The sequence below is a fragment of the Perognathus longimembris genome, chromosome 1 (genome assembly GCF_023159225.1).
Source record: "Perognathus longimembris pacificus isolate PPM17 chromosome 1, ASM2315922v1, whole genome shotgun sequence".
NCBI lineage: Eukaryota > Metazoa > Chordata > Mammalia > Rodentia > Heteromyidae > Perognathus > Perognathus longimembris.
In genome coordinates, this window is record NC_063161.1 from 155,611,998 (window position 1) to 155,637,307 (window position 25,310).

Genomic DNA, 25,310 nt, shown 5'->3' on the forward strand with positions numbered 1-25,310 from the left:
ATCTGCCAACCAGAGGATCTGTCCCAATCTTTTGAGACTTCCATACCCCTCATTCACACCCGTTCTGCCTCTTGGACTTCAGATGGACTTCCTGTGGTGTTGGGCGGGCACACTCTGCCTGGGAGGGAGCAGGTGGTGGTGGAGGCTGTTAGCAGAAGCAGCAGGTGTGAGAGTTTGGGTCTGGGGGGCATTCCCCAAAGGTATCGCGCCTTGTCCTAAGGGCTTGGTCTCCAGGCAGTACTGCTAGGGAGTGGTGGAGCTGCAATGATCTCAGCCTCCGGAGCAGTTAGGATTACAGGCATCAGCCCCTGGTTCCTGACTAAAATCAATTTTTAAAAAACATTCTCTTGGGGCTGAGAATGTGGCCTAGTGGCAAGAGTGCTTGCCTCGCGTACATGAGTCCTGGGTTCAATTCCTCAGCACCACATATATAGAAAAGGCCAGAAGTGGTGCTGTGGCTAAAGTGGCAGAGTGCTAGCCTTGAGGAAAAAGAAGCCAGGGACAGTGCTCAGGCCCTGAGTCTAAGCCCCAGGACTGGCAAAAAACAACAATAAAAACCCCACAAAAAATCGATTCTCTCCCCATCTCTCCCCTCTTCTCTTTCTCTCTCTTTTTAACCTTCTAAGCCGTGCCCCTTTTGTTTGGTGCCAGTCTTGGGGCTTGAACTCAGGGCTTGGGAGCTATCCCTCTGCTATTTTTTTTTTCAAGGCTAGTTCTGTAAAACAAGCCACCACTCCAGCATTTTTGGTACTTAGTTGGAGATAAGAGTCTCAGGGACTTTCCTATGTGGGCTGCTTTGGATTGTGATCTTCATTCAGATTGCAGCCTCCTGAGCAGCTAGAATTACAGGTGTGAGCTACAAGTGTATGGCTACCTTATGCCTTTTAGTCAGCGTATCACTTTTATTTTAACACTTCACAAAGTTGCCGAGGTGAGGATGAGCCTTCCCCACTGGCATGACCCCAGCTTCACAGGGCCAGGCTTGCTGCAGAGCCCCTGCACAGGGACATGCGGCGTGTCTGTCAAGCTGGACTCTACCTCAGCTCCACAAGCAAAGACGCTTCCTTCCCCAAGAGGACGCTCTCCCTGGCCCTGTCAGCTGCCACAAGTCCAGTGTGCCGTGAACAGGGTTCAGGCAGAACCCGAGTGTGTGTACACGTGCGTGTATGACTCATGACATGGACACAACCTTTGGTGGGGATGTAACCACGCACGAGCTGTTTCCTTCCCATTTGTCTTCATCACAGCTTCTGTGTGTGACCCAAGACAGCACCCCCTACCCCCACCCTGGAGATGCGGCTCCTAACCGCAATGGGGATCCATTTTCATACTTGTCTGCAACATTTGGAAGAAATCATTCTCTTGTAATTGGACATGCCTGGTGTGTATATTTTCTTTGAAACAGCCCACATTGGCTTAAGAAAAAGTGATTATTTTTGCCTTCTCTTCAGGGTCTGCATCAGCCTGTCTCAAGCCATTTCCTTGGTTTCCTGAGCCTGAAACCTTAAGGGAGGGTCTGAAAGCTTGGAAGGAGACCAGCTTGCATCTGGGGTTTTCCTTTCCCTCTCTGAGAGCCCACACACACAAGACCAGACTCTGTCATGAGCAGTGAGCGACGTGGGATTGTTTTGTGGTTCTGATATAGCTGCCACGTTCTTAAGAAGTTACATCATGAGAACTGTTTTTGTGTGTTGGTTTCCAGGGAGGCATTAGCAGCAAGAGGGTGCATGTGCGCATGTGTAAGCATGTGTGTGCACGTACGCATACATGTGTGTGAGAGGTGAGAGGCAGAGGGAGGGTGGGCAAAACAGGGCTTTGGTGTGGTGCAGACTCCCTTGCTTAGGCCAGCTTGAGGCCTTAGTCACCCCCTCCTTTAGTCTCCAGTGAATTTAGATCTTTTGTTTTCCTCATGATAGTCAAAGCAAGCTTGAGAAGTTGGGCAGGTCACTTCCTGCTTAGAACCTTCCAGGGCCCAAGGGTTCCAGGTGCCTCCTGAGAAGACCCATAGTCCTCCTTGAGGCCTCCAAGGCTCTGGGGCTCTCCCCCAGGCTGTTTCATCTGCCTCTGTCATGAACCTGCCAGGCTCAGTGCATATACAAAGAATTTTTCCATTTGGCTCCTGTGGGTACAGTGCCTCAGCTTTGCTTGCTGCCAGAGCCTGGCACTCCAGGCTGTCCTGAGTTCTCTGGAGAATGGGTGGCTGCCCTCATCCAGGCTACATGGCCCAGTCCTCCATCTTCAGGACCCTCCACTGAGGCAGGGAAATGATGTTCTGGGAAGGGCCTGGCCAGCCAAACCCTGATGGTAGTCTGTGCCATGATACAGAAGCTGTGGGACTATGGACCTCAGGACCAAAGATGGATGGGTGGGGGTTTCTCTGGGCCTGGCACGGATGTTCTGTTCTGCTTGGTCCTGTTATTTCTTTGCATGTGAAATATCACTTGTCTGAGAGTCTCTGCTCATAAATTAGGCTGTTTCTGTCAGTGGCGAGACACGCAGGAGTCAGATCGGAAACAAGCGCTCGGTCTTTCGTTCCAGCTGCAGCCTTAATGGTCACACGAAGCGACTGCCATCCTTGGTCTGTAGGTGGACTGGGGCCACAGCTGGGAGGCGGGGGTGGGGGAGCCCCACACTTGGACCCCTGGGCTTGGCTTGGGACACGCAGAGGCTCGAGCCCAGGGCTGGGAATCCCCTTCCCAGCAGTAGAGCCCATGGTTTCACAAGGCTGGCCTCTGTTCTTCCTGAGCATTTACAGCTAAGTTTTTGTTTTAGGAAAGGAGAATGGAATAAATAAATGGAAACTTGTTGGAAAAAAAAAGAAACGAATGAATAAAAAAAACCTGGGGAAGAGGCCAATACTGGTAAGAACCTTGCTACTGGTAATGACCTTGATGGCGTATTTCTCCACCTGGGGTGGACAGAGCATTCTCCTCCAGCGTCCTCCTTCAGTCCCCGCCTGGGCTCTCGTCAGTGATGCGTGAGAGTTTAGCAGACACTGTATTGACTAACAGAGTTTGAATGCCTTGGTCCTAGTGCTAAATGGCAGTAAGTTAAATTACCTATGCCTCAGTTTCCCAAGAATCAGCGTAGTCTCTAGCTCCTTGGGCTGCTGTGGAGATTAAATAAGCTAAAAATGTAATGCATAGCCAGCACCTCTTCCTGCACAGTGCTCACCATTAGTGCTGCTGCTGGAATGTGTAGAGGGGGCCCCTACATGTGCCAACAGATGATGCTGGAGAAGCGAGAGGCATCCACCAGGCAGGAAGCAGGGAGTCAGCCAATGGCCAGTCAAGGAAGAGGGCTGAGAGCTGCCATGCCTGCATTCAACACAAGACAAGTAGGGAGCATGAGACCTCTGGTTTGGGGTGGCTGAACGGTCTGGCTCCCCTTGGGGAGGTCCAACAAGCCAGACACACCTGGCTGGGAGCCTCGTCCAGCTCAGCCTTGAGCTCAGCAGGTACAGCCACTCACAGAGGGTCACCCCAGGCTGTCTCCCCCCTCTCCACCCCTCTGTGGTGGCGGTTAGGTCTGCCCTAGTTGTGGCAATCCTATATGAGCTGAGCTGAGCTGAGCTGGCTCTCTCCCTTCAAGCGGCTCTGTTCTGGCTTAGGATGGATGACTGGGCTGGACTCAGAAGCCCAGCCTGTTTCTCTCATCTAGTCTGATTTGAGGCAGTCCAGGGGGCCTGACCCAGTCTTGAGTTGCTTCTGAGTGCTTGAGCTGGGTTGACTTTCCATCAAGTCTCTGGGCCTGTCTTGGGGCTTTCTCTTGGAGGGTCATGTCCACTTAATAGGCTTTCTTCAGGCTCCTCACCATCCTGTCTCCTACATGGGAAATTCTCAGAGCTTAATATCAGGACTAATTGGCATTACACTTCTCCCTTATCATATGCTGGTATGATTTGTATTTGGTTATTTCGAAGGTTAATGATAAACATACAAGTTGAATCATCATCATGAAATTGCTCAGAGTGCTTCATTTAAATGTCATACTGGGGCTGGGAATATGGCCTAGTGGCAAGAGTGCTTGCCTTGTGTAGATGAAGCCCTGGGCTCAATTCCCCAGCACCACATATATAGAAAATGGCCAGAAGTGGCGCTGTGGCTCAAGTGGCAGAGTGCTAGCCTTGAGCAAAGAGAAGCCAGGGACAGTGCTCAGGCCCTGAGTCCAAGCCCAGGACTGGCAAAAAAGACGAAAAAAAAAAAATGTCATACTATCCAAATCTCTGGAGCCAAGCACTTGCCACCATCATCCCGTTTTAGAACATTTTCGTAACTCCCCAAACACCCTTGTGTCCTTGTGTAGTCCATCTCCTGCCATGTGCATTTTGTCTCTCTAAATTTGCCTTTTCTGGATATTTCCTAAAATGGAATCATACAGTGTATTCTTTTGTATCTGACTTCTTTCACAAAGCATAATGTTTTGGAGGTTTAATCCCATTATAGCTTATATCATGATGTATTTCTTGTCTTTTTATAGTTGAACATTATTTCATTATATGGATATATGGCACTGTGGTTTTTTTTGTCAGCTGATAGACATTTGAATAGTTTCCAGCATTAGGCTATTATGAATAATGCTGCTGTAGACATTCTGTACATTCCTCTGTGATATATGTTTTCATCCTTTTTAGGTAGATACCTAGGAATAGAATTGCTGGACTGTGTTGTTTAACTTGTAAAGAAACTGCCAGATTATTTTCCAACATTGTTGTACCATTTTGCCTTCCAGCAGCAGGGTATGAGAATTTTATTTTCCCATGTCCTTGCCAACACTTGGACTGGTCTCTTTGTCCCCACTCCCTCCCTCTGGCCTTCTTTCTTCCCTTCCTCCTTTCTTTTCTTTGTGATATTGGGAAACAAAGCCAGGGTTTGTGCATATTACAGTAACACTCTTATCACAGAGCTATATTCCCAACCCCTGTTTTGTTGTTCTAATTCTAGTCATCTTAATGAGTGTGATTTTACTTTGTATTTCCTTTATTAGCTATTCATATATTTTCATTTTCTTTTTTGTGCTAGAGCTTGAACTCAGGGCCTCTTGCTTTCACTTGGCTTTTTCCAAGGTAGTGCTCTAACCACTTGAGCCACAGTTCCACTTCCCATTCATATATTTCTTTCTTGAGAGATGTCAGGTTTTGATGTGGCTACTTTTTTTTTTCCCTGTTGGTTGTGGGGCTTGAACTCAGGGCCTGGGTACTGTCCCTAAGCCTCTTTGTACTCAAGGCTGACAATCTACCACTTGAGCCACAGCACCAGTTCCAGTTTTTGAGTGATTAATTGGAGATAAGAGTCTCACAGGGACTTTGCTGCCTGGGTTGGTTTTGAACCCCCATCTTCAGGTCTCAGCCTCCTGAGTAGCTAGGATTACAGGTGTGAACCACCGGCACCCGGCTAATGATGTGGCTACTTTTTAAACATGAGCCAAGTCATGAATTTGTGATCTTTGGTGGCAGGGAACATAGCTTTTCCTGGGAAAAACTGATTAAGCAATGAATGCTCTCAGCCCATTCCTATTCCTTACTCATAAAAAAGGCTTTGGGTTCTCTAGCTGAGCTTTTTCTCTTTACCTGGCCAGTTTCTATTCCTTCCTTCCTTCCTTTCTCTCTCTCTTTCCTTCTCTCTCTTTTTTCTCTTTCTTTCTTTCTCTCTATTTTCTTTCTCTTTCTCTTCCTCTCTCCTTCCTTCCTTTCAAATTACCAAGCATTTGGAACAGTTAAGAGAGAATAGTGGGGAGATATGCAGGGAGGGGCCTGGTGATTGTGGTATCCTGTTGCCTGTTGGACTCTGAGACTCTCATGTTCTTGGGGCCTATGTCTGAGGGGTGGGAGGAGGAGTCATGTCAAAGGGGCTGGAACTTTCTGTCTTTCTTGATGAACTCAGGGTGTGGTCTTTCCAGGGCTGACCTCTTCATTCTCCACAGATTAAGCGTGTCCCAAGTCAAATTCATCATCTTTCCCTACAAATCGAGTCCACTGTCCTATTCCTTCCTTGATGAAGGACATGCATCCCTGTGGCAATGCCCCACAGTGAGCACCTCAGCCTTGACCTATTTATTCTTTTGCCTGGTTAATTGCAGTTGACTTCCAACCTGTGCCCCTCCGTTCCCCATCCTCCCTTCTCTCCTGGCCATTTTCCTGTTGGAGAGCTGTTGGTGGCGCCATCTGGGTTCTGTGGTGATGGGTGCCTGTGGTGTGACGGGTGCCTGTAGTGTGATGAGTGAGTACCTGCGGTGTGGGAGCAGCCTGCTCCCCAGTGTGTTGTCCAGACACAGGAACCAGACTGGACTTGGAGTGGGTCTTGAATCGTGATGCGATGTGTAGCATGCGAACACAGGCATCAGAGCACGACTGGCTTAGCAACTTGTGCCTTAGTTTCCCTGTACGTGACATGGGCATAGTGACACGACCTCCCTGTAGGTGGTGGGAGGGTTAGATGGCACATGGCGAGTGCTTCGTGGGGGTTGGCTGCCATCTGGATTGGGGCGATAGAGCCATGAGGTGCCAGGGGAGCATGACCTGCTGGTCTCCTCCTTTGCCTTTGCCCCAACCATACACACTTGCTTGCCCAGGAGGCTCAGGCATGGCCAGAAAATGGTTGTGCAGGCCAGGTGGGACTGCGAACTAATGGCTGCCAGTTAGGGACATGGACCCATGCTGCCGTCAGGGTCTAGAGTACTATGTATACGTTTCCAGTTTTTAGATGCTGGTAATTAATTTAAAATAGACTGAACTCTGTACAAGCCCTACAAGCTGCACCTTTGGGCCATAGTTACCTTGAAAAGCAGCAGCTGATGACCTTTCTCTCAAGGAGAGGTGTCCCCTGGGTGATCGGCTTCAGGTGTCAGCACCGCTCTTCCCCTGGTGGGACTCCATTGGGTTTGAAGCCTGGTTCTCATGAGCCCCTTTGCCTTGCAGGACTGACTCTCAGGCAGGTTATGTCACCGGCAGAGGCTGCCCTGAAGCTCCCCACGGCCTGGAGACTATGTACAAGAAGAATGGTCTGATGGCTAGCGTGTCGGTCACCTCTGCCACTCCACAGGTATGGAGTCTTCAAGGACTGGGTAGCCGGGTGGAAGGGGCCTGCTGGCTGGACCGAGTGCATGAATGCCACCATTCTTAGCATGCCCAGTCCTGGTTCACACCAGGTGTGAGATTTGGGAGGCAGTCAGCCCTGCGGATCAGTGTGTTTTCTGAAGTCGTTCTCTTCAAAGAAAAACAAATACTTACCCGGTCCAGCCATGGCAAGTGCCACATTCCATTTTGGTGGCAAGAAGGGATCAGAGCTTTCCCAGGAAAATCTGCTGCCGATTATAAATAAGTAACACATTCTGGAGTGAAGTCAGACTGAAGTCATTCCAGCTGGCCCCTGTTCTTATTTACCTTGTTCTGTAGGAAATGGCTGTAAAGGCCTGGTGGTCTGAATGGCCTAGGCCAGGGCCCCTGTACAGGGCTTAGGGACTTGCACCAGAAGCTCAGTGATGGAGTACATGTGGGGAGGACAGGTGTCCTCTGAGGCCTGGTGCCTCTATGTCTAAGGTGAGTGCCAGCTCCTGTGACAGTGTTGGCCCTGAGTTCACACATCAAGCGAGGAGCTTGAAATGATGGAGAACCAGCTAGTAACTGTAACTAGTTTACTTCCTATAAAACTCCCGACAAAGCCCTTGTTTTGATCTCTAGCCTTGAAATCAAGCTTGTAGGTATTGAAAAAATTATCCAGCAAGGCTAGTGTAGTTTAAATAAATTATCATCATCATCACCACCAACATCATCATTATCAACAGGGAATACGTTTGGAGCAACCTTTTTTTTATTGTCAGTCTTGGCACTTTAACTCAAGGCCTGGGCACTGTGTCCCTGAGCTTCTTTTGCTCAAGGCTAGAACTCTACCTCTGAGCCACAACGTACCTTCTGGCCTTTTCTGTTTATTGCTCCTGAGGAATCCAACCCAGGGCTTCATGCAGCTAGGCAAGCACTCTACCACTAAGCCACATTCCCAGCCCCTGGAACAACTTTTGATTAAACAAGTCTCTTTGTATAGCATGTGTTTGGGGCAGGTACAATGATATGACAGGAAAGCTGTAAAACTTGAAATCCTAGGAATAGACTGGTTGCTAGAGGAATCAGACTTCCCTTTCTAGGCTGGAGATGTGGCTCAAATGGTAGGGCAAATGTGTAAAGATATGAATTCAAACCCCAGTACCTCTAAAAGAAAAAAACAGGAAATGAGCTTAGATTTCTGTTTCTGTGTATACTTTATACTCCACCTAGAAAAGAAAGAACTTCTTTCATTACCTGTGTGTGTACTGCATGCATGCATATGAGTGTGTGGATTCTGCTCTCAATCCATGGGGTCTGCTAACCATGGTTTAAAACCACTGGGAGAAAATTATATTGTTCTGAACATGTGACTTCTTTCTTGTTACTATTCCCTGATTTCTTAAAAATTAGTTTATATTAGTTATGGAAGAGATTTTATTGTTACATCTCCACACATACATATACTATATTTCAATAAATCTGGCCCCTTTTATCCCCCACTCCATCTAACAACTCTTCATTAGCATTTAAATTGGATGAGGTATTTTAAAATAACCTAGAGATGATTCTAGGGAGGCCATGCAAGGCCATTTTACGGAAATAACTTGAGTATCTGCAGGTTTCAGTGTCCTGTAGGAGCTATGAACAATTGTGTGCAGATACTGAAGGACAGATGTGTGTCCTATGTGTATACCCAGCACATGCTAAGTACTCAGTAATATATATTGAATAAATGAATGAATTTATTCATGTACACTTGGAGTATCCAGCAAAGCTTGGTGACTGAATGGCACGTTTACATTCATGTACACCCTTAATTTAGTGCACTATATTCCAGGAACTTCTCTCTTCCCATGTGCCTCAGCCTTTCGTGCTCACAGTAACTCCATTAGTTATGTACCATTGTTTAGTCCAGTTTGTAGATAAGGAACCTAAGGCACAGATGGGTAAAGAGCATGCTGGCTTTGGATGCCACCACTGGCCAGGTGCATGGGTTTAAGCCAGGCTTTCTCTCCAGCTGCTACCCCAACATGATGGCATGTTGTCTTGGAGGAGATCAGCTGTGTTAGCCTGGCTGAGCTGCTTTCTAGAAGTGGATGGATTGTGCAGAGTGACTTCTAGAGTTTTGTCTGTATGTAGGATGGGGAGACGGAATTCTGTGGTAATCCGTATGCATCAGGAGCACTTGTTAGGACGTCTCAGCATTACTCTGACTTATATTTTAAAGGGAGGTTGTCCCTCCCACTATGGAGCTTTTAAAATAGCCATTCCGAGCCTGCCCCATGCCTTTTGAGCCAACATCTCCCAGGAAGCGGGATTTTGGAGTTGCCTTCTCAGCTTCTTTAGATAACCCAAACTACAACCCTGGGATGCAGATTTAATATCACCATTTTACATACAAGTGAGACTCAGTAACTTGAGAGCATGTGACTGAAATCAGATGGCAACCTGTGCAAATCTGGCATTTTATCTACGCCCGTCTGACTGTAGAGCTCTTAAGCACTGTAGTTTGCCTCATCTTAAGACCAGCTTATGGCTGGGAATGGCAGTACATGCTTATAAATCCAGCTACTTAGGATGCAGAGATTGGGAAGATCAGAGTCTGAGGCTAACCCAAGTTTGAACCTAGCTACTCCAGAGGCCATAAGCAGGAGAATCAAAATCTGAGGCTAGACCTGGACAAAAATACAAAAATCTAAGCAAAGAAATAGGGCCTATAGGGTGGTTCTTTTTTTTTTTTTTTTTTTTTTTTTTTTGCCAGTCCTGGGCTTGAACTTGGGGCCTGAGCACTGTCCATGGCTACTTTTTGCTCAAGGCTAGCATTCTACCACAAGAGCCCCAGCGCCACTTTCGGCTTTTTCTATATATGTGGTGCTGAGGAATTGAACCCAGGGCTTCATGCATGCTAGGCAAGCACTCTACCACTAAGCCACATTCCCAGCCCAAGCCCCATGTTTAAATCCTAGTATTGCCAGTGGAACAAAAAATGAGAAAAGAAAAAATAGAAATAAAGACATCTAGGAGTTGAGTTGTAAGAACCTCTTCCGGGGCTAGGAATATGGCCTAGTGGTAGAGTGCTTGCCTCGAATACATGAAGCCCTGGGTTCAATTTCTCAGCACCACATAAACAGAAAAAGGCGGAAGTGGCGCTCGAAGCCAGGGACAGTGCTCAGGCCCTGAGTTCAAGTCCCAGACTGGCAAAAAAAAAAAGAACCTCTGTTTAACACAGGCCTGCTAAAGCTGGCAGGTTACCTTCCTGCTCCTCTACTTACCTTTACATTGCAAATGGTTATTATTGGTTTCCCTCTCTGGCCCCGAAACATTTCTGTTTCCAGTAAGATTGCAGTGTTTTTCCAGATCTAACCATTTTGGAATGAGTGAAGTAAAGAGGAATTAATAAAAGTATATTCTCTAACCCACACTGTGAGATATTGAGGTCAGCAGTAACCACTAACTCCTTCTTCAGGAGTTTTAGCCACATAGAACCACTTAGGAAGGGGACACAATTTGGGGTGGTAAGCCTATTGGATCCCCAAACAAGGAAGTGTGAAGCAAGTGTGCATAGCATTCTGGGATCCACATATTGTGGGATTTCATGAGATAGGCCATCCTTGGGGAGTTTCAGCTTGCTTCTTTATAGGAGCTCCTTTCTCACAGGCAGGAAGCCTGAGAGAGTCTTTACGAGAAAGACTCTGTTAAATGTGACTTGCACACAGTCTGCCCCTGAGGCCTTTTGAGATGCACTGGGTGATGAGTATCCTCTCCAAGAGGAAATGGACAGGGTCTGCTCTTCTCTTTCAGGCTCAAGAGATGGATGGAAACCATGGTCTCATGCATGCTCCAAAGCTGAGCTACAACCCCCTTGCCCCCACCCCAGCTTTTTCCCCATGTCTGCTTTTTTCCCATGTCTGCACTGCTGGCCAGAAGCAGGAGTGGTGACTGATGGTGTATGTTTTGGGGTCAGTTAAGAAAGCAGCTTCACAGCTGAGATACCTCTACGTCTGTATTGGTAAAATGGGATCAGTAATGGTGTATACACATGGGGTAACCCTGAGAATGAGACGAGGTCATGCATGTGGAGTGTCTCAAGTGGTGTAAAGTGCTAAGTAAAACTCTGGGAGCTCTTTAAGTGTTCTTTTCTGTCAGTCCTGCACCCTCCGCTTGGGGTCTGGGAGCAGTGATTCCATGCTGGCCACTCAGGTGCCACCATCTGTGTTCTCCACAGGGCAGCAGCAGCTCAGACTCGCTGGAGGGCCAGAGCTGCGACTATGCCAGCAAGAGCTACGACGCTGTCGTCTTTGATGTCTTGAAAGTGACTCCCGAGGAGTTTGCTGTAAGTGCCACAGATCTGATGGGGTGAGGGGAGCTGCCTACAGCGTTGTTTACAGAGAATGACACCTGGTTTCAGGGCACATAGACCACGCCCATGTGTTTGCATCGCGTCTACACCTGTGTTTATATATTCCTTTTTTTTTTTTTTTTTTCGGCCAGTCCTGGGCCTTGGACTCAGGGCCTGAGCACTCTCCCTGGCTTCCTTTTGCTCAAGGCTAGCACTCTGCCACTTGAGCCACAGCGCCACTTCTGGCCATTTTCTGTATATGTGGTGCTGGGGAATCGAACCCAGGGCCTCATGTATACGAGGCAAGCTCTCTTGCCACTAGGCCATATCCCCAGCCCCCTGTGTTTATATATTCCATAGAGCCAAACATGTTACTTGCTATAGTTTTTTGGTTGTAGATTTTAGGTATTTGTAATTTTAGTTTTTCTTCTTTTTGTTTATTTGCACTTTTATAATTTCCTGCAATGATAGATAATAATGTCGGGACAGTTATTTTATATTTTAAAAATTGGTTTTCTTTAGCCACTCTTAGTGCTGGTTGGCATGACTTGACTTGTGGGTAGAGGGACTATATTGGCTCTGAGGTGACCTTTTGTGTGATTTGGGGTAAAATCCCAGGGCTGTGCTTCTCTGTAGGACCATGGAAGTGTTCCACCACACCCACTTTCCTTGTCCCTTACGGTATGGAGGCTTTGTGCCCACTGGAGTGCCACAGGAATCAGCTGTCCCATTTCACTGGTATGCTGTCCCGGGTTCCCTCATTCACTTTGTGCCAGGCTATGCTTGGGCCTCAGTGTGTCCAAGGGGTCCATTTAAAACCTGCTTTAAAACTTTCTTCCACTAGAATGAGTCCCAGAATTGCCCCTGAGGCCAGGTCTTCCCCAGCCATGGTCCTTGCTTCCTCTTCCCGTGGTTCTCCGGCTCTGCACTGGCTGTCTGTTCTCCTGTACTTCCTGGCAGCTTCTTGTCTCACTCATCCTTTGGTCCAGCAGTTGGATTTTTCTCCATTTACAGGTCAGTGTCAGGGAGGACTGGCCCTAGACTGATACAGCATCCTTCCATCCCTCTCCTCTTTCTCTGCTTTTCTGCAGGACTCTTGTTGCTACCTAACATTCCATTATATAACACTGACCTTTTTTTTTCCCCCCCAGTCCTGTGGCTTGAACTCAGGTCTGGACATTGTTCCTGAGCTTCTTTTGCTCAAGGCTAGCACTGTGCTGCTTGAGCCATAGTGCCACTTCTGGCTGTTTTTTGTTTTGTTTTTTTTTTAATTTGTTTGTTTATGTGGTACTGAGGAATTGAACCCAGGGCATCATGCACGCTAGGCAAGCACTCTACCAGTAAGCCACATTCCCAGCCCTTAACACTGACTTTTTATTCCATATCTCCTCCCTTGGAATACAAACTCCCTAGGGATATGAACTGACTTGTCTATTATTTCACCACCACCACCACCACCACCATCCCGTGCCCAAAATACACCTAGCTAATAGTAGGTACTCAGTAAACACGTGTGTACTTAAGGGATTCACTTCTTCCAACAGCCTGATGAACAGATCATTAGCTACAAATTTTCTTTCTTCCTTTTTCTTTTTTGTTACCTGTGGTACTGGGGATTGAATTCAGGGCTTTGCACATATGAGGCAAGCACTCTACCCTTGGCCATGCCCCCAGTCCTAGCTACTGATTATGTAATAGAGAAACTGAAGAAGTATTTTCTTATGTGACTCATAACTGGTTGTTTGCAGAGCCAAGTCTGAAAATCCTTATCCTCTAATTGTCTAGGAGGTAATAGTTAGGAGGCAATAGTAAAGTAATAGGAGGTAATGCAGCTCCCATATTGGACATCTATTACATTGTGCTAAATGTTTTATATACCTTATCTAATTTCCTGTTCAAGATAGCTTTATAAATTAGTCACAATTATTATTCTTAACTGATTGATAAGCAAATTACTGCCTTTTCACATATATAGTAGGTGTCCTACTTCATGTTTAACACTGGCTTTATCTGACTAGCACTGCCTAAAGAATATACTTCAAGCCACATATCCAAGTTCAAACCTCCAAGTAACCATATTGAAAAATAAAAGCAAAGAGTTACTGTAAATAATAGTATGTGCACACATGAAAGAAATTTTGGGGTTGAGAATATGGCCTAGTGGTAAAGTCCTTGCCTCATGTACATGAAGCCCTGGGTTTGATTCCTCAGCACCACATATATAGAAAAAGCTAGAAGTGGTGCTGTGGGTCAAGTGGCAGAGTACTACCCTTGAGTGAAAGAAGCTAGGGACAGTGCTCAGGCCCTGAGTTCAAGCTCCAAGACTGGTTAAAGAAAAAAAAAGAAATGTCAAAAAGCACCTGCTTTTTTTTTGGTGCTGGTCTTGGGACTTGAACTCAAGGTACTTTCCCTGAGCTTCTCCCTGCCCCCCAAGGTTAGTACCCTTCCACTTGAGACACAGCTCCACTTCCTCAGGCTGTGTACAGGTGGCTCATACCTGTAATCCTAGCTATTCAGGAGGCTGAAATCTGAGGATCATGGTTCAAGTCATCCCAGACAGGGAAGTCTGTGAGACTCTTACCTCCACTTAACTACCAAAAATCTAGAAATGGTGCTGTGACTAAAGTGGTAGAATGCTAGCCTTGAGCACAAAATCTTAGGGACAGTGCCCAGGCCCTGAGTTCAAGCCCTGGGATTGGCACACATACATTAAAAAACAACAACAACCTCCCCCTACCCAATTAATAAGTGGGCTAATGAGCTAAAGAGAGTCTTATCAGAAGAAGTAAAAATAGCCAATAGACACATGAAGAAATGCTCATTATCTTTGGCCATAAAGGAAATGTAAAACAACATTGAGATTCTGCTCACTCCAGTTAGAATGACCATTATCAAGAAAACAAATGATAACAGATGCTTGTGAGGATGCAGCCAAAAAAGAACCCTAATATACTGTTCGTATGAATGTCACCTTGTTCAGCCACTCTGGAAAGCAGTGTGGAGGTGGTTCCTCAAAACACTAAACCTAGACCTCCCCTATGATCCAGCAATTCCAGTCCTGGACACTTATCCAAAAGATTACAAACCAAGATACAGCAGAGCCACCCACACAACCATGTTTATTGCAGCACTATTCACAAGAGCCAAAGTGTGAAATCAGCCCAGATACCCCAGGACAAATGGATCAAGAAAATGGTATATATACACAGTGGAATTTTACTGATCCGTTAGAAAGAATGACATTGTACCATTTGTAAAGAAGTAGAAAGACCTGGAAAAAAATTACATTAAGTGGAGTAAGTCAGTTCCAGAGAGATTTAGCTTACAAACTTATAAGTAAATACTGGGTGGTATGCAAGTGTATACAAATGTGTCAACTGAAATACCGTAGATTCATGGGAGAACTCAACTAGACAAAGTCAAAGCTTAGCAAAATAAATCATCAGGAAGTAGGTACTTCAGATGGGTGGGCTGGGATCCAGAGGAAAGGGGTGGACAAATAAAGAGAAGAAGGGGAGAGTGCAATCAAGAATTGAATGTAGGGGCTGGGGATATAGCCTAGTGGCAAGAGTGCCTGCCTCGGATACACGAGGCCCTAGGTTCGATTCCCCAGCACCACATATACAGAAAACGGCCAGAAGCGGCGCTGTGGCTCAAGTGGCAGAGTGCTAGCCTTGAGCGGGAAGAAGCCAGGGACAGTGCTCAGGCCCTAAGTCCAAGGCCCAGGACTGGCCAAAAAAAAAAAAAAAAAAAGAATTGAATGTATATCCTGCAAAATTAAAAAGAGGGAAGGGGTGGGTAGGAGAGTGATAGGTGAGAATGTTGGAAGAAGTGACACTGATCAAAATATATTGCATTCATAAACTACTTTGTTGGGCTGGCAATATGGCCTAGTGGTAAAGTGCTTGCCTCCTATACATGAAGTCCTGGGTTTGATTCCTCAGCACCACATATATATATAGAAAAAGCCAGAAGTTGCGCTGTGGCTCAAGTGGCAGAGTGCTAGCCTTGAGCAAAAAGAAGCCAGGGACAGTGCTCAGGCCCTGAGTTCAAACCCCAGGACTGGCAACAAAAACAAAACCAAAAAATAATAAACTGCTTTGTTAAATGGCAACTCCTTTATACAACTACATAAAGATAATTTTTTAAAAAGCTTTGGAAACTAAACAAAAACAAAAACAGCAAAACAGTGCTGGAAGCATGGCTCATTGGTAGAGTGCCTGTATAGCAAATGTGAGGCCCTGAGTTCAAACTCCAGTAAACAAATGAGAAATTCTTTGGGGAATGAAGATTGAACTAGAAGGAACAAAAGAACAGTTAAACATACAGAAAATGCCTTAAAGGATGAAACTTTTTCATGTCAAAATCAATGATATAGATCAGAAGACTGAGACAAAATGATAAATATTAATGTTAGGTTAGGAGGATCCAACCTACAGATGATAAGAATCCCAGAAAAGGAGAAATAAAGCAAGTGAGCACAAACTATAATTTAAGAAAATGTTCTTGAAATAAAAGATTCAAGACTGCATATTGAAAGAGTTTACAATAAAGCTGGGAATGTCAACCTGAGAAGGCTAGTATTAAAGACACATTCTTGGTAAACTATTGGATCATAAAGTGAAGAAAGATTTCATTGTCTGATATAAACCTTGTCTTTTAATGTCAGTCATGAGGCTTGAACTCAGGGCCTGGACACTTTCCCTGAGCTTTTGTGCTCAAGGCTAGCATTCTACCACTTTGAGCCACAGCTCCACTTCTCATTTTCTGGTGGTTAATTGGAGTAGAAACCTCATGGACCTTCCTGCCTAGGCTGGCTTTGAACCATGATCCTTAGGACTCAGCCTCTTGAGTAGGTAGAATTACAGGTATGAGCCACCAGCACCTGGATAAAAATCCCTTTTATTATGTAGGTTGTTAGATTTTTAAGTTGTTTAGAGTTTTGCTACTATAGCTAAGTAAGCATCTATATTTCTATCCATATCTATGTGGATTTATATTGTCTAGGCCTGCATATAGTCTTTTTGTTTTTACAGGAAACATTCATAGTTTATTTGGAAGATATTTCCAATTTAAGCCATCCAAAACAGCTCAGAATATAAGGTTGCCATTAAACGCCCCCCCAAAACCTGGAAAATCAGTAGCAAGCTCTAGAATTGATGGCAGTAGAAAGGGAGTTTTCTCATTTTCACATTCCTAAATGACACTGCAAACATCCTGCTGGGTCTCCTAGATAGCAGTTACCTTAAGCCGCATGAGAGATTTCCAAGGCCCTCTGAACTTTCAGCTCAAATCTCCTGTTTTTCACAAGGCCTTTCTGTTCCCCAGTGTGGCAGAATTAATACAAATATGAGGAGCACTTCACTAAGAATCCTGATGGATCTGGCAGAAAAAATGGAAATCTGTTTGTACTGCCCTGCCCAGGACATAGATCTGAGCTCTGCAGCTACAGGCCAGGACTGGGCCTGTGGACCTCACAAGCCATTCCATACCCAGATCATGGGGGCTGGCAGGTTCTGTTGATGTCATGTGTCCCCTCACCACTGAGGGGGAACCTGGATGGAAGAGTCTGGATTCCTCTTGTGGCACCTTCTGTTTGCTTGCCATGCTTCCATTAGTGGCAGCATTTCACCTCTGTGCCCACAAGGAGCACTGTCTCCAGGGAGGGGACAAAGAGGCTCTCCACTGAGTGAAGCCCCTGCTCATTCCTTCTCCTGTTCAGCCTTGGCCTGTGTCCTGTGCTTTTCAGGATCCCAGTGACCTCAAGCTGCCTTTGCACTGTGCCAAAAGCTGGCTGCAGTTCTGCACTGAGGCCTTGGATTGTGGTCAGTGGTGACACACCTTATGTATTGTTTTTTTTCTAAGAATATTTCTGACAGGAGGCTTTTTGCTGCCTCAATGTTACAACCTCCTTTCAATTTTCTCTGAAGTAGCTTCTATGCATGGGTGACCAGCCAAGCAAGCGATGCCTTGTTCCTCAGCTCCTGTATTGGTTAGGAGTCATAAATTCACATGCTGATTCATGGCTCCATCTCTGTGACTCTTCTTTTGCTAATCTTTCTCTCTTCCCTCATATATTTATTGAGCATCTGTTAGGGACCAGGTATTCTAGGCCTTTATTTTACATTTTCACCAAGGTCCTGAAGGATAAGGGTTACTAACACCACTTTCCAGATGTGCCACTTGAGACTGGAGAAGGTAAGTCATATGTCAGGGAGCATTGCTGTTAAGTCACAGTGTTGAGACCCCCAGGCTGTGTGGATTATAGATCCCAGGCTTGTTCCACTGGACAGGTTTAGCGGACAGAGATATCCAGAGGCTCTTGGCTCTCATTTCCCTGGCTTGTCACAGAAGCATATGTTAACTGACATCTGCCATCCCATGTGACATGTGGAGGAGATAGAAGAATTGTCAACTGTCAACATATGTGCCTTTTCTTACTGTCCCAGATGATTTTCTAATTTCAGGCATAGCCTTTTAACCTGATACATTTTTTTCTCTATTGATGGCATTGGTGTCTTTAAACTGGCTGTGATAAAGGACCAACCAGTTCTTTCATTTCCAGTCTGTTGAGACCTGATACTTAGAAAATAGGACAGAAATGTGTGGCTGTGTCAGATTGCCATGAGGGTTTTCCAGGGCTTGTGCTCTGCTTTGTGCTGATTTCCATGAGTGAATGGTTCAGGGCTTACATCTGTCTGCAGGCATCTTGATTAGTATATTACCATATAATGTAGATTTCAAAAGACAAGTATACTTTCATTAAGTCACAATTTAAAAGTAAATTTAAATTTATAATAGTATATAATATCCTTGTTTATCATTCTGATTTTTATTTTTTATTTTATTTATTTATTTATTTTTGGCCAGTCCTGGGGCTTGGACTCAGGGCCTGAGCACTGTCCCTGGCTTCTTTTTGCTCAAGGCTAGCACTCTGCCACTTGAGCCACAGCGCCACTTCTGGCCATTTTCTGTATATGTGGTGCTGGGGAATTGAACCAGGGCCTCATGTATACGAGGCAAGCACTCTTGCCACAAGGCCATATCCCCAGCCCTCATTCTGATTTTTAATATTTAACCCAACTTTTAAAATTAGCATACATTAGTTGTATAAGGATGTTCCTTTGGAACATACCTACACATGTATACAATGCATCCTAATCAACCAAACCCCAGTTATCAACTTCTACCCCTCTCCCCGTTCCCAAAACAAATTCAAGTTTCATTGTTCTGTCTTTATACATGTAAACAAGTTATACCACTTAATACAACTTTTTAAATTAGGAAAGTAATTCATTCATCAAATAAAAATCCATACAGTACAAACATTTCCAAAGTAAAAAATGTTCCCTTACTCTGGGCCCCACCTTCCAAATAACTCTATTAAAGTTTTGAGTTGAAAGTTCATCTCCCAGTCAGAAAGGAGGGTGTGGATGGGGATTTATGAGGTAGGAATGGGATGGGAGAGGCATTTCAGAAATTTCCCTTATCTCTCACCAGCTACAAAGCCCATCTTGAAACAGATTAAAGACTTAAGTGTAAGACCTGAAACTATGAAATACTAGAAGAAAATACAGAAGAAATGCTTCAGGACATTGGAATGGGCAAGGTTTTTTAAAAATAAAACCTCAAAAGCACAGAAATGAAAGCAGTAATAGATGACTGAGATTATAGGACCTGAAGAAAGCTTTTGTATTGTGAAGGAAATAATCATCAAAGTGAAGAGACAAGCCGGGGCCAGTGGCTCACGCCCGTAATCCTAGCTACTCAGGAAACTGAAATGTGAGGATTATGGTTCGAAGCCATCCTAGGCAGGAAAGTCCATGATATTCCTATCTCTACTAAACTACAAAAAAAAAAAAAAAAAAAGCTGGAAGTGAAGCTGTGGCTCAAGTAGCAAAGTGCTAGTCTTGAGTGCAAAAGCTCAGGGACAGCACCCCTGCCCAGAGCTCAAGCCCCAAGACTGGCAAAGAAAAAGAGTGAAGAGACAACCTATACACTGGGGAAAAATATTTACAAAATAAACGTTTGGCACGGGGTTAATGTCCAGAATGTATAAATAACTCTAAAAACCTCAATAGCAACAAACAGAACTCTAAAACCTGACTAATAAATGGGCAAAAATAGACATTTGTCAAAAGAAAGGCTGTAAATGACCAACAGGGTGGGCTGGGAATATGGCCTAGTGGTAAAGTGCTCACCTCATATACATGAAGCCCTGGGTTCGATTCCTCAGCACCTCATATATAGAAAAAGCCAGAAGTGGTGCTGTGGCTCAAGTGGTAGAGTGCTAGCCTTGAGCAAAAAGAAGCCAGGGACAATACTCAGGCCCTGAGTTCATGCCCCAGGACTGGCAAAAAAACAAAACAAAACAAATAAATGACCAACAGGTACTGAAAGAATCTTCAGCATCAGCAATCATTAGGCAAGTGCAAGTCAATACCAGAGTAAGACACCATAATACTTCAGGAAGAATGACTGTTATTGAAAAGATAGAGCAGGTATTGTCAGGAACTTAGAGAATAGGAAACCCTTGTACACTGTTGGTGGGAATGTAAATTGTAGCTGTTACGGAAAACAGTATGGAGGTTCCTCAGAAAGTTAAAAATAGAAGTGCATATGATCCAGCCAATCCCACTTTTGGGTATATATGTAAAAGAAATGGAATATCAGTATGTCAGAGAGACAGACACCTCCATTCCCATGTTTATTGCAATACTATTTAATAGGCAAGAAATGGACTCAGCCTAAGTGTCGATCAGCTGATGTGTAGATCAGAACATTTTGGTATGTGCACAGAAGGAATAATATTCAGTCATAGGAAAAGCATGGAATCCTGTCATTTGTGATAGTGTGGATGGAACTGGAGGACATTATGTTATGACATAAGCCAGGATCAGAGAGACAAGCAGGGCATGCTATCACTAATATGTGGACTCTAAGGAAGTCAATCTCAGAGAAGTTGAGAATGGAATGATGGCTTCTAGAGGCTGGAGAGTAGAGGAGGGAGGGGTGAGGAGAGTTCAATCAGTGGATACCAAGTCACTATTAGATAGGAGAGAGAAGTTGTAGTAGGTTGTTGCACAATACAGTGATTGTAGACAGTAGCTCTGTGCTGTGCATCTCACAAAGCCAAAAGAAAGGATTTGGAATGTTTTTACTATGAAGAAATTGTAAATGTTTCAGAAGATAGATATATTTAACTTGATTTAAACACATGTTTCAAGCTACCATGTAATATCCATCATGTAAAACCATCATGTAATAACCATCAGGTAACATGAAAGTTTAATGTTTTTATCCATTAAATGAATTTAAATGAATAAGAAACCCATTCTTTTGCTGCATTCTGTGTCATGAGGGGAGTGTAGCTTCTGGGTCTGAACTGATATGCAGTTGTCTTTGATGTCTAGCATTTCCTAACATGGACTCTCTTTTGTTGCAGAGCCAGATCACCCTCATGGACATCCCCGTGTTTAAAGCTATCCAGCCGGAGGTCTGTACTTCGTCCTTTATACTCTCCCACTAATGCTGTGGCTGGGGAGAGAGGGTATAGTCAGCCACTCTCGGAGTGACTCAGTGTCTCGCTTTCTGTCTTGGAATCTGTAGGTGCATGTTATCAGTTTAAGCCTCTTTCCATTTCCACTGCTGCCCATTGTTTGAGCCCAGTGTTTGGGTTCTGCAGAGAAAGCCACTTATCTGGGTATGCGGGCAGGTTGAGCAGTCATTGCCCCAGGCCTGATGCTGGAGAGTCAGCTTGGATGTATTCCTCCTTATCCCAGGCTGCCCTGGCTGAAAGTAGCCAGTGTCGAGAAGGGCACGTACTAGTGTATTCTAGAGGCTTTCCTTTTGCTGATCCCACATTCTCGGTGGCTGCCTTGTTTGTTTTTGAAACCAGTTGCCATAGCAAAATGCTTACATATTTATGTTCAAAGCATATGTATGTTTTTAGAAACAGTAATGGGAAGCGATGATTTTAGTCTTTAAAAATTCCTGGAAATGTCTGGCAATGGGTAACAATGAGGCTTTAGTTAGTTTAGTTAGTTCTTCAAGGTTTCATGTTTTTGCTACCAAATAACAGAAATCCATTTCAAAGTAGCTGAATAGGCAGAAGACAACTTTATCCCCAGGGTAGAGGTCATGCCACAGAACCATCCGTGGGCGGCCCAGGCCCTGCAAGCCATGGGCAGTCCCTGCCTCTTGCCTCCATGCCTACTCCTGCCTACTTTCCCATCTGCACAATTCATCCAATTTGACCTCCCCAAAGGACTCACATTTACATGATCCCTGTTTAAGCAGATATCCCAGGCTGGCCTGGTTTAGTTGTGTCCAGTGTCCGTCCAGTCACCTAAGGTTAAGATGAACAAATATGGTTGGGGCACCCATCCTTAGAGGTGAGGTGTAGATCTCAGAAAAGGAGGGTGTGGTGGGGAGGATAGGCCAAAGTGTTTGCTGCAACCCATTCTGGTGTGAATTCCAGAACATTCCTGGCTTTACAATACAATGACTGAGACTGTGACCTAGTGTCCCGATACAAACCCAGACAAAGTATATAGGCCTCCCTAGAGCTGGCATCTATTTACTACAAATTCTGACAAAACGATGTGCTAGCTGTTCTCAGTGTGTACCTAAAGATGTCACAGTGGTTTGTGTTTGTGTGTGTTCTGTTCGGTGAGCTTGGGGATCCAAGCTCTGTGTGCTTGTTTGAACTGGCTGACTTCATCTTTTTCTGTTTTGTTCTAATGTGGAACGATTCGTTGTTTCTAATAAACAACTCACTACCTCTTGGAGCTCTTGGGTGGAGTTCTGCGTGAGGGTTGTCTTCAGTCTCAGCGGAGGCCATTTCTGATGTTTTCTGCTTAGCTTTGATCTGTTCTTTGTCTTGCATATCAAGGGTTTTCAGGCAGCTAGCATCACTGTCCAGTCTGATAGTGGGAGGGAAGTAGGGAGGGAAGTAGTGTGATGTGTGTGTGTGTGTGTGTGTGTGTGTGTGTGTGTGTGTGTGTGTATGTGTGTGTGTGTCTGTCTGTCTGTCTGTCTGTCAGTCAGCAAGGGCAATACTGAGACTCTTTTCCCAGGCACTGTAGTGTGAATATGTACCTTGTCAGGCTATGTCTTGTTTCACGTTTTGACCAGACATTGAAGTGTAATGTTTAGCCTAGTTTAGAGGAGTGATAGCTCCTCCGAATCACCCAGACAGCCTTGGAAACATGGGGTGGCCAGTGTTGTTCCCCCCTCTCCCACCTGCCTACATTCGCTGTGGTCTGGAGCCCAATCAGTACTATTTTGTAAAAGTTAGCTAGGTGCAGAGTGAGCATTCAGAAGTGATTGCGTGGAGCTATCTGGAGAAACCCAGTCTTGAACTTGTTGGATATATGACATGCTAAGGACTTGTTCTTCACTGTCAAAATCATGGTTCACAGAAGGAATCTGGAAGCTGCCCTGGCTCTTCGCTGCTGTTATTGTTAGCAGACTAAAAACTGGAATTTTTCCTCTGGAGGATGCCTGCCATGTTGTGGCTAGACCACCCCAGAGTGGGAAGGGCATGAGTAAGGCACAGTTGGAAGTCGGATGTAATAAGATTTTAGAGGAAGCAGAGGCCAGCAGCTGTGAGCACCATGGGGGCCAGGTGTCACCGGGGTCCCAGGAGATCAGGAGACCTGTGGATCAGTGTCTCTCAAACCCAGTCCAGCTCCAGAATGAAAAGAAATAAACAGAAGTCAGATGCCTGGGCTTTCTTGCTGGACATTCTGACTGCGTAGGTTTAGAATGGGTCTGAGGTCCTGCTTTTGAACAACTCTCCCATGTACATTGTCAAGGGGGAGAACCAGGGATATGGTTGACTATAAGACCAGTCACAATTTTTGTGAAATCCTAATTCCCTAAAGATTTGTCCTTGCCGGATTACTGACTGAGAGCACTCTCAGTTCAGCCCACAGAGATAGGAAGAGTAATTTGGGCTACAGGCTATATAGGCAGGACGTGGTCCAGGCCTGTGTGAGTCCAGACAGTGCCTGACAAGCATGGCATGTGTGGCTCCCATCTCTGTTGATAGGAGTACACCCATTTTACCAGGGCTCCCTTGTGGAGGAAACAGCATATATGCCCTCCTAGGCCTATAAGATCCGGGGTGGGGGGGTGGGGGGCGGAGGTCTTGTTGCTGGCTGGGTCTAGATTAAGTGCTGTGGACTTCTTGGCTTCTCTGGAAAGCCACAAGTGTTTTCCCCACCTGGCCAGTTTACCAGCTGGCCTCAGGTCTCTGCTTTCCCCACACCCCTTGAAGAATTATGGTCTTGCTCTAGGCTAAACCTATATGCATTAATACTGAGTGGGAGTACATAGCATGAGAGGAGGGATCTGGAGGGATACAATTCCTGCCTTTGGAATCTGGCTATGAGGTGTTCTGGTGAGATCCTAGACATTTGGGAATGGAGTTAGAGATGGTTCTGGAAGAAGAGTGTTCCCATGTATAGATGCGTGTCATGGACACTCGCTTTGAAAGGGGAAGTGGGGGAGATTTGAATATGAAGGCATTTTACCTGCAGCCACGAGTCTTTGGTGCTGTCACGAAGGTGGTAGCCACCAGTGGGCAGATGCTACCCACTCAGATGCTTGCTTCTGTGGCCATGGATGTTTTGCCAGCCCTCCATATCTCTGAATACCCCGTGGCTTGATGCATGAACTCAGGTTTGGAAGTGGATAGGTGCTGCCGTGAAGGCCTGGGCTGTATGCAGACTGTAGGCCAAGCACCTTGGATCAGTCGTACCATGAACCTGCTGTTGCTGTGTAACAAATGCTCCCCAATCTGACAGCTTAAAACATCTCCTGGTCTCTGTGATGCCAGATCTAGGAATAGCCTCACTTTTAGCCTTTTCAGAAGGCTACGGTCAGGAAATGGGCTAGGGCTGCCATCCACTGAGGGTACAGCTGGGCCTGGAGGCTTGTTTCTGCAGTGGCGCCCACCTGACCCATGATTAATTTGTCCTGGCTGTTGGTATTAGCCTTAGTTCTTGCCATATGGAACTTCTCATAGGGCCAGTGGACTGTTGTGTGGCATGGAAATGTCCTTGTAGCCCAGGAGCTGACTTTCCCTAGAATAAACAATCAGAGAAAGCAAGGAAGAAGCCACGGTGATGTTTCTGAGCTGGCCTGGGAGTCATCTCTTATTCTTAGTGTCTTACTAGCTTTGTAGATCAGCCCAGTCCATAAGGAAGCAGGTGGCACAAGGGCTGAGCACCAGGAAGTGGAAATCATGGGAGACATCTTGAAACTGTCTATCATAGGAACTCAGCTCACAGGTTCAGGTAGTAGGCAGTGTGATTATGGAACATTAGTGATGAGGACCTTTGGTAACTGTGTCACTTCTCTGATGTTATTTCTGCATGAAGAGCAGTCACACAGAGGCTGTATTACATACAGAGCATGATGCTAAGTGGCCAGACTATATGTGCCACCTTCTTTAGTGACATAGACTTACAAGTCCACTTACAGATAGAGAAATTTAGGCTCAGATCATGTAAGTAAATACTATAGTGACTTGTCCTAGTGAGTAAATTGAGGGGTGTGAGATTTGCACCTGATAGCAAGAGTGAGAATTCATAGCTTCTGTTGCTATTACTGTCATTGTTGCTACTGGGACTTATCCCACCCACCAGAAGCCTTTGTTCACTCTAGGACCAATACCCACTCCAACACTCTCCTGTCTTTCTACTACATGTTTCTCTCCTTCATATTCTTTAGAAGTGTTTGTTGTTAGAGAGAGATGTTAAAAATGAACCTCCATATACTTAATACAAAAGTTGAGAGTTTATTGACTTAGACATATTTGCTCCATTCACCTCTTTTTCTTTTTGGTTTCAGAAATGCATGGCAAGCATTTTCCTCCTCCAAACTTCAGATGCAAATCTTTATTTTTGTCTCTTCTTTTGGTAC

The 25,310-nt window shown here is 45.3% G+C and overlaps 1 protein-coding gene across 6 annotated transcripts in view; it reads left to right on the forward strand.

Annotated features, from left to right (window-relative positions):
* The window catches only part of Ralgps1 (Ral GEF with PH domain and SH3 binding motif 1), a 235,789-nt gene that overhangs the window by 20,380 nt on the left and 190,099 nt on the right, over positions 1-25,310 (forward strand). For all 6 annotated transcript variants that reach the window (XM_048343137.1, XM_048343155.1, XM_048343130.1 and 3 more), the window contains exons 2-4: positions 6,917-7,040; positions 11,265-11,372; positions 20,824-20,874. In XM_048343137.1, coding sequence (XP_048199094.1) covers positions 6,984-7,040; positions 11,265-11,372; positions 20,824-20,874 — 216 coding nt within the window. In that variant the 5' untranslated portion in view covers positions 6,917-6,983. The remainder of the gene's footprint in view (positions 1-6,916; positions 7,041-11,264; positions 11,373-20,823; positions 20,875-25,310) is intronic.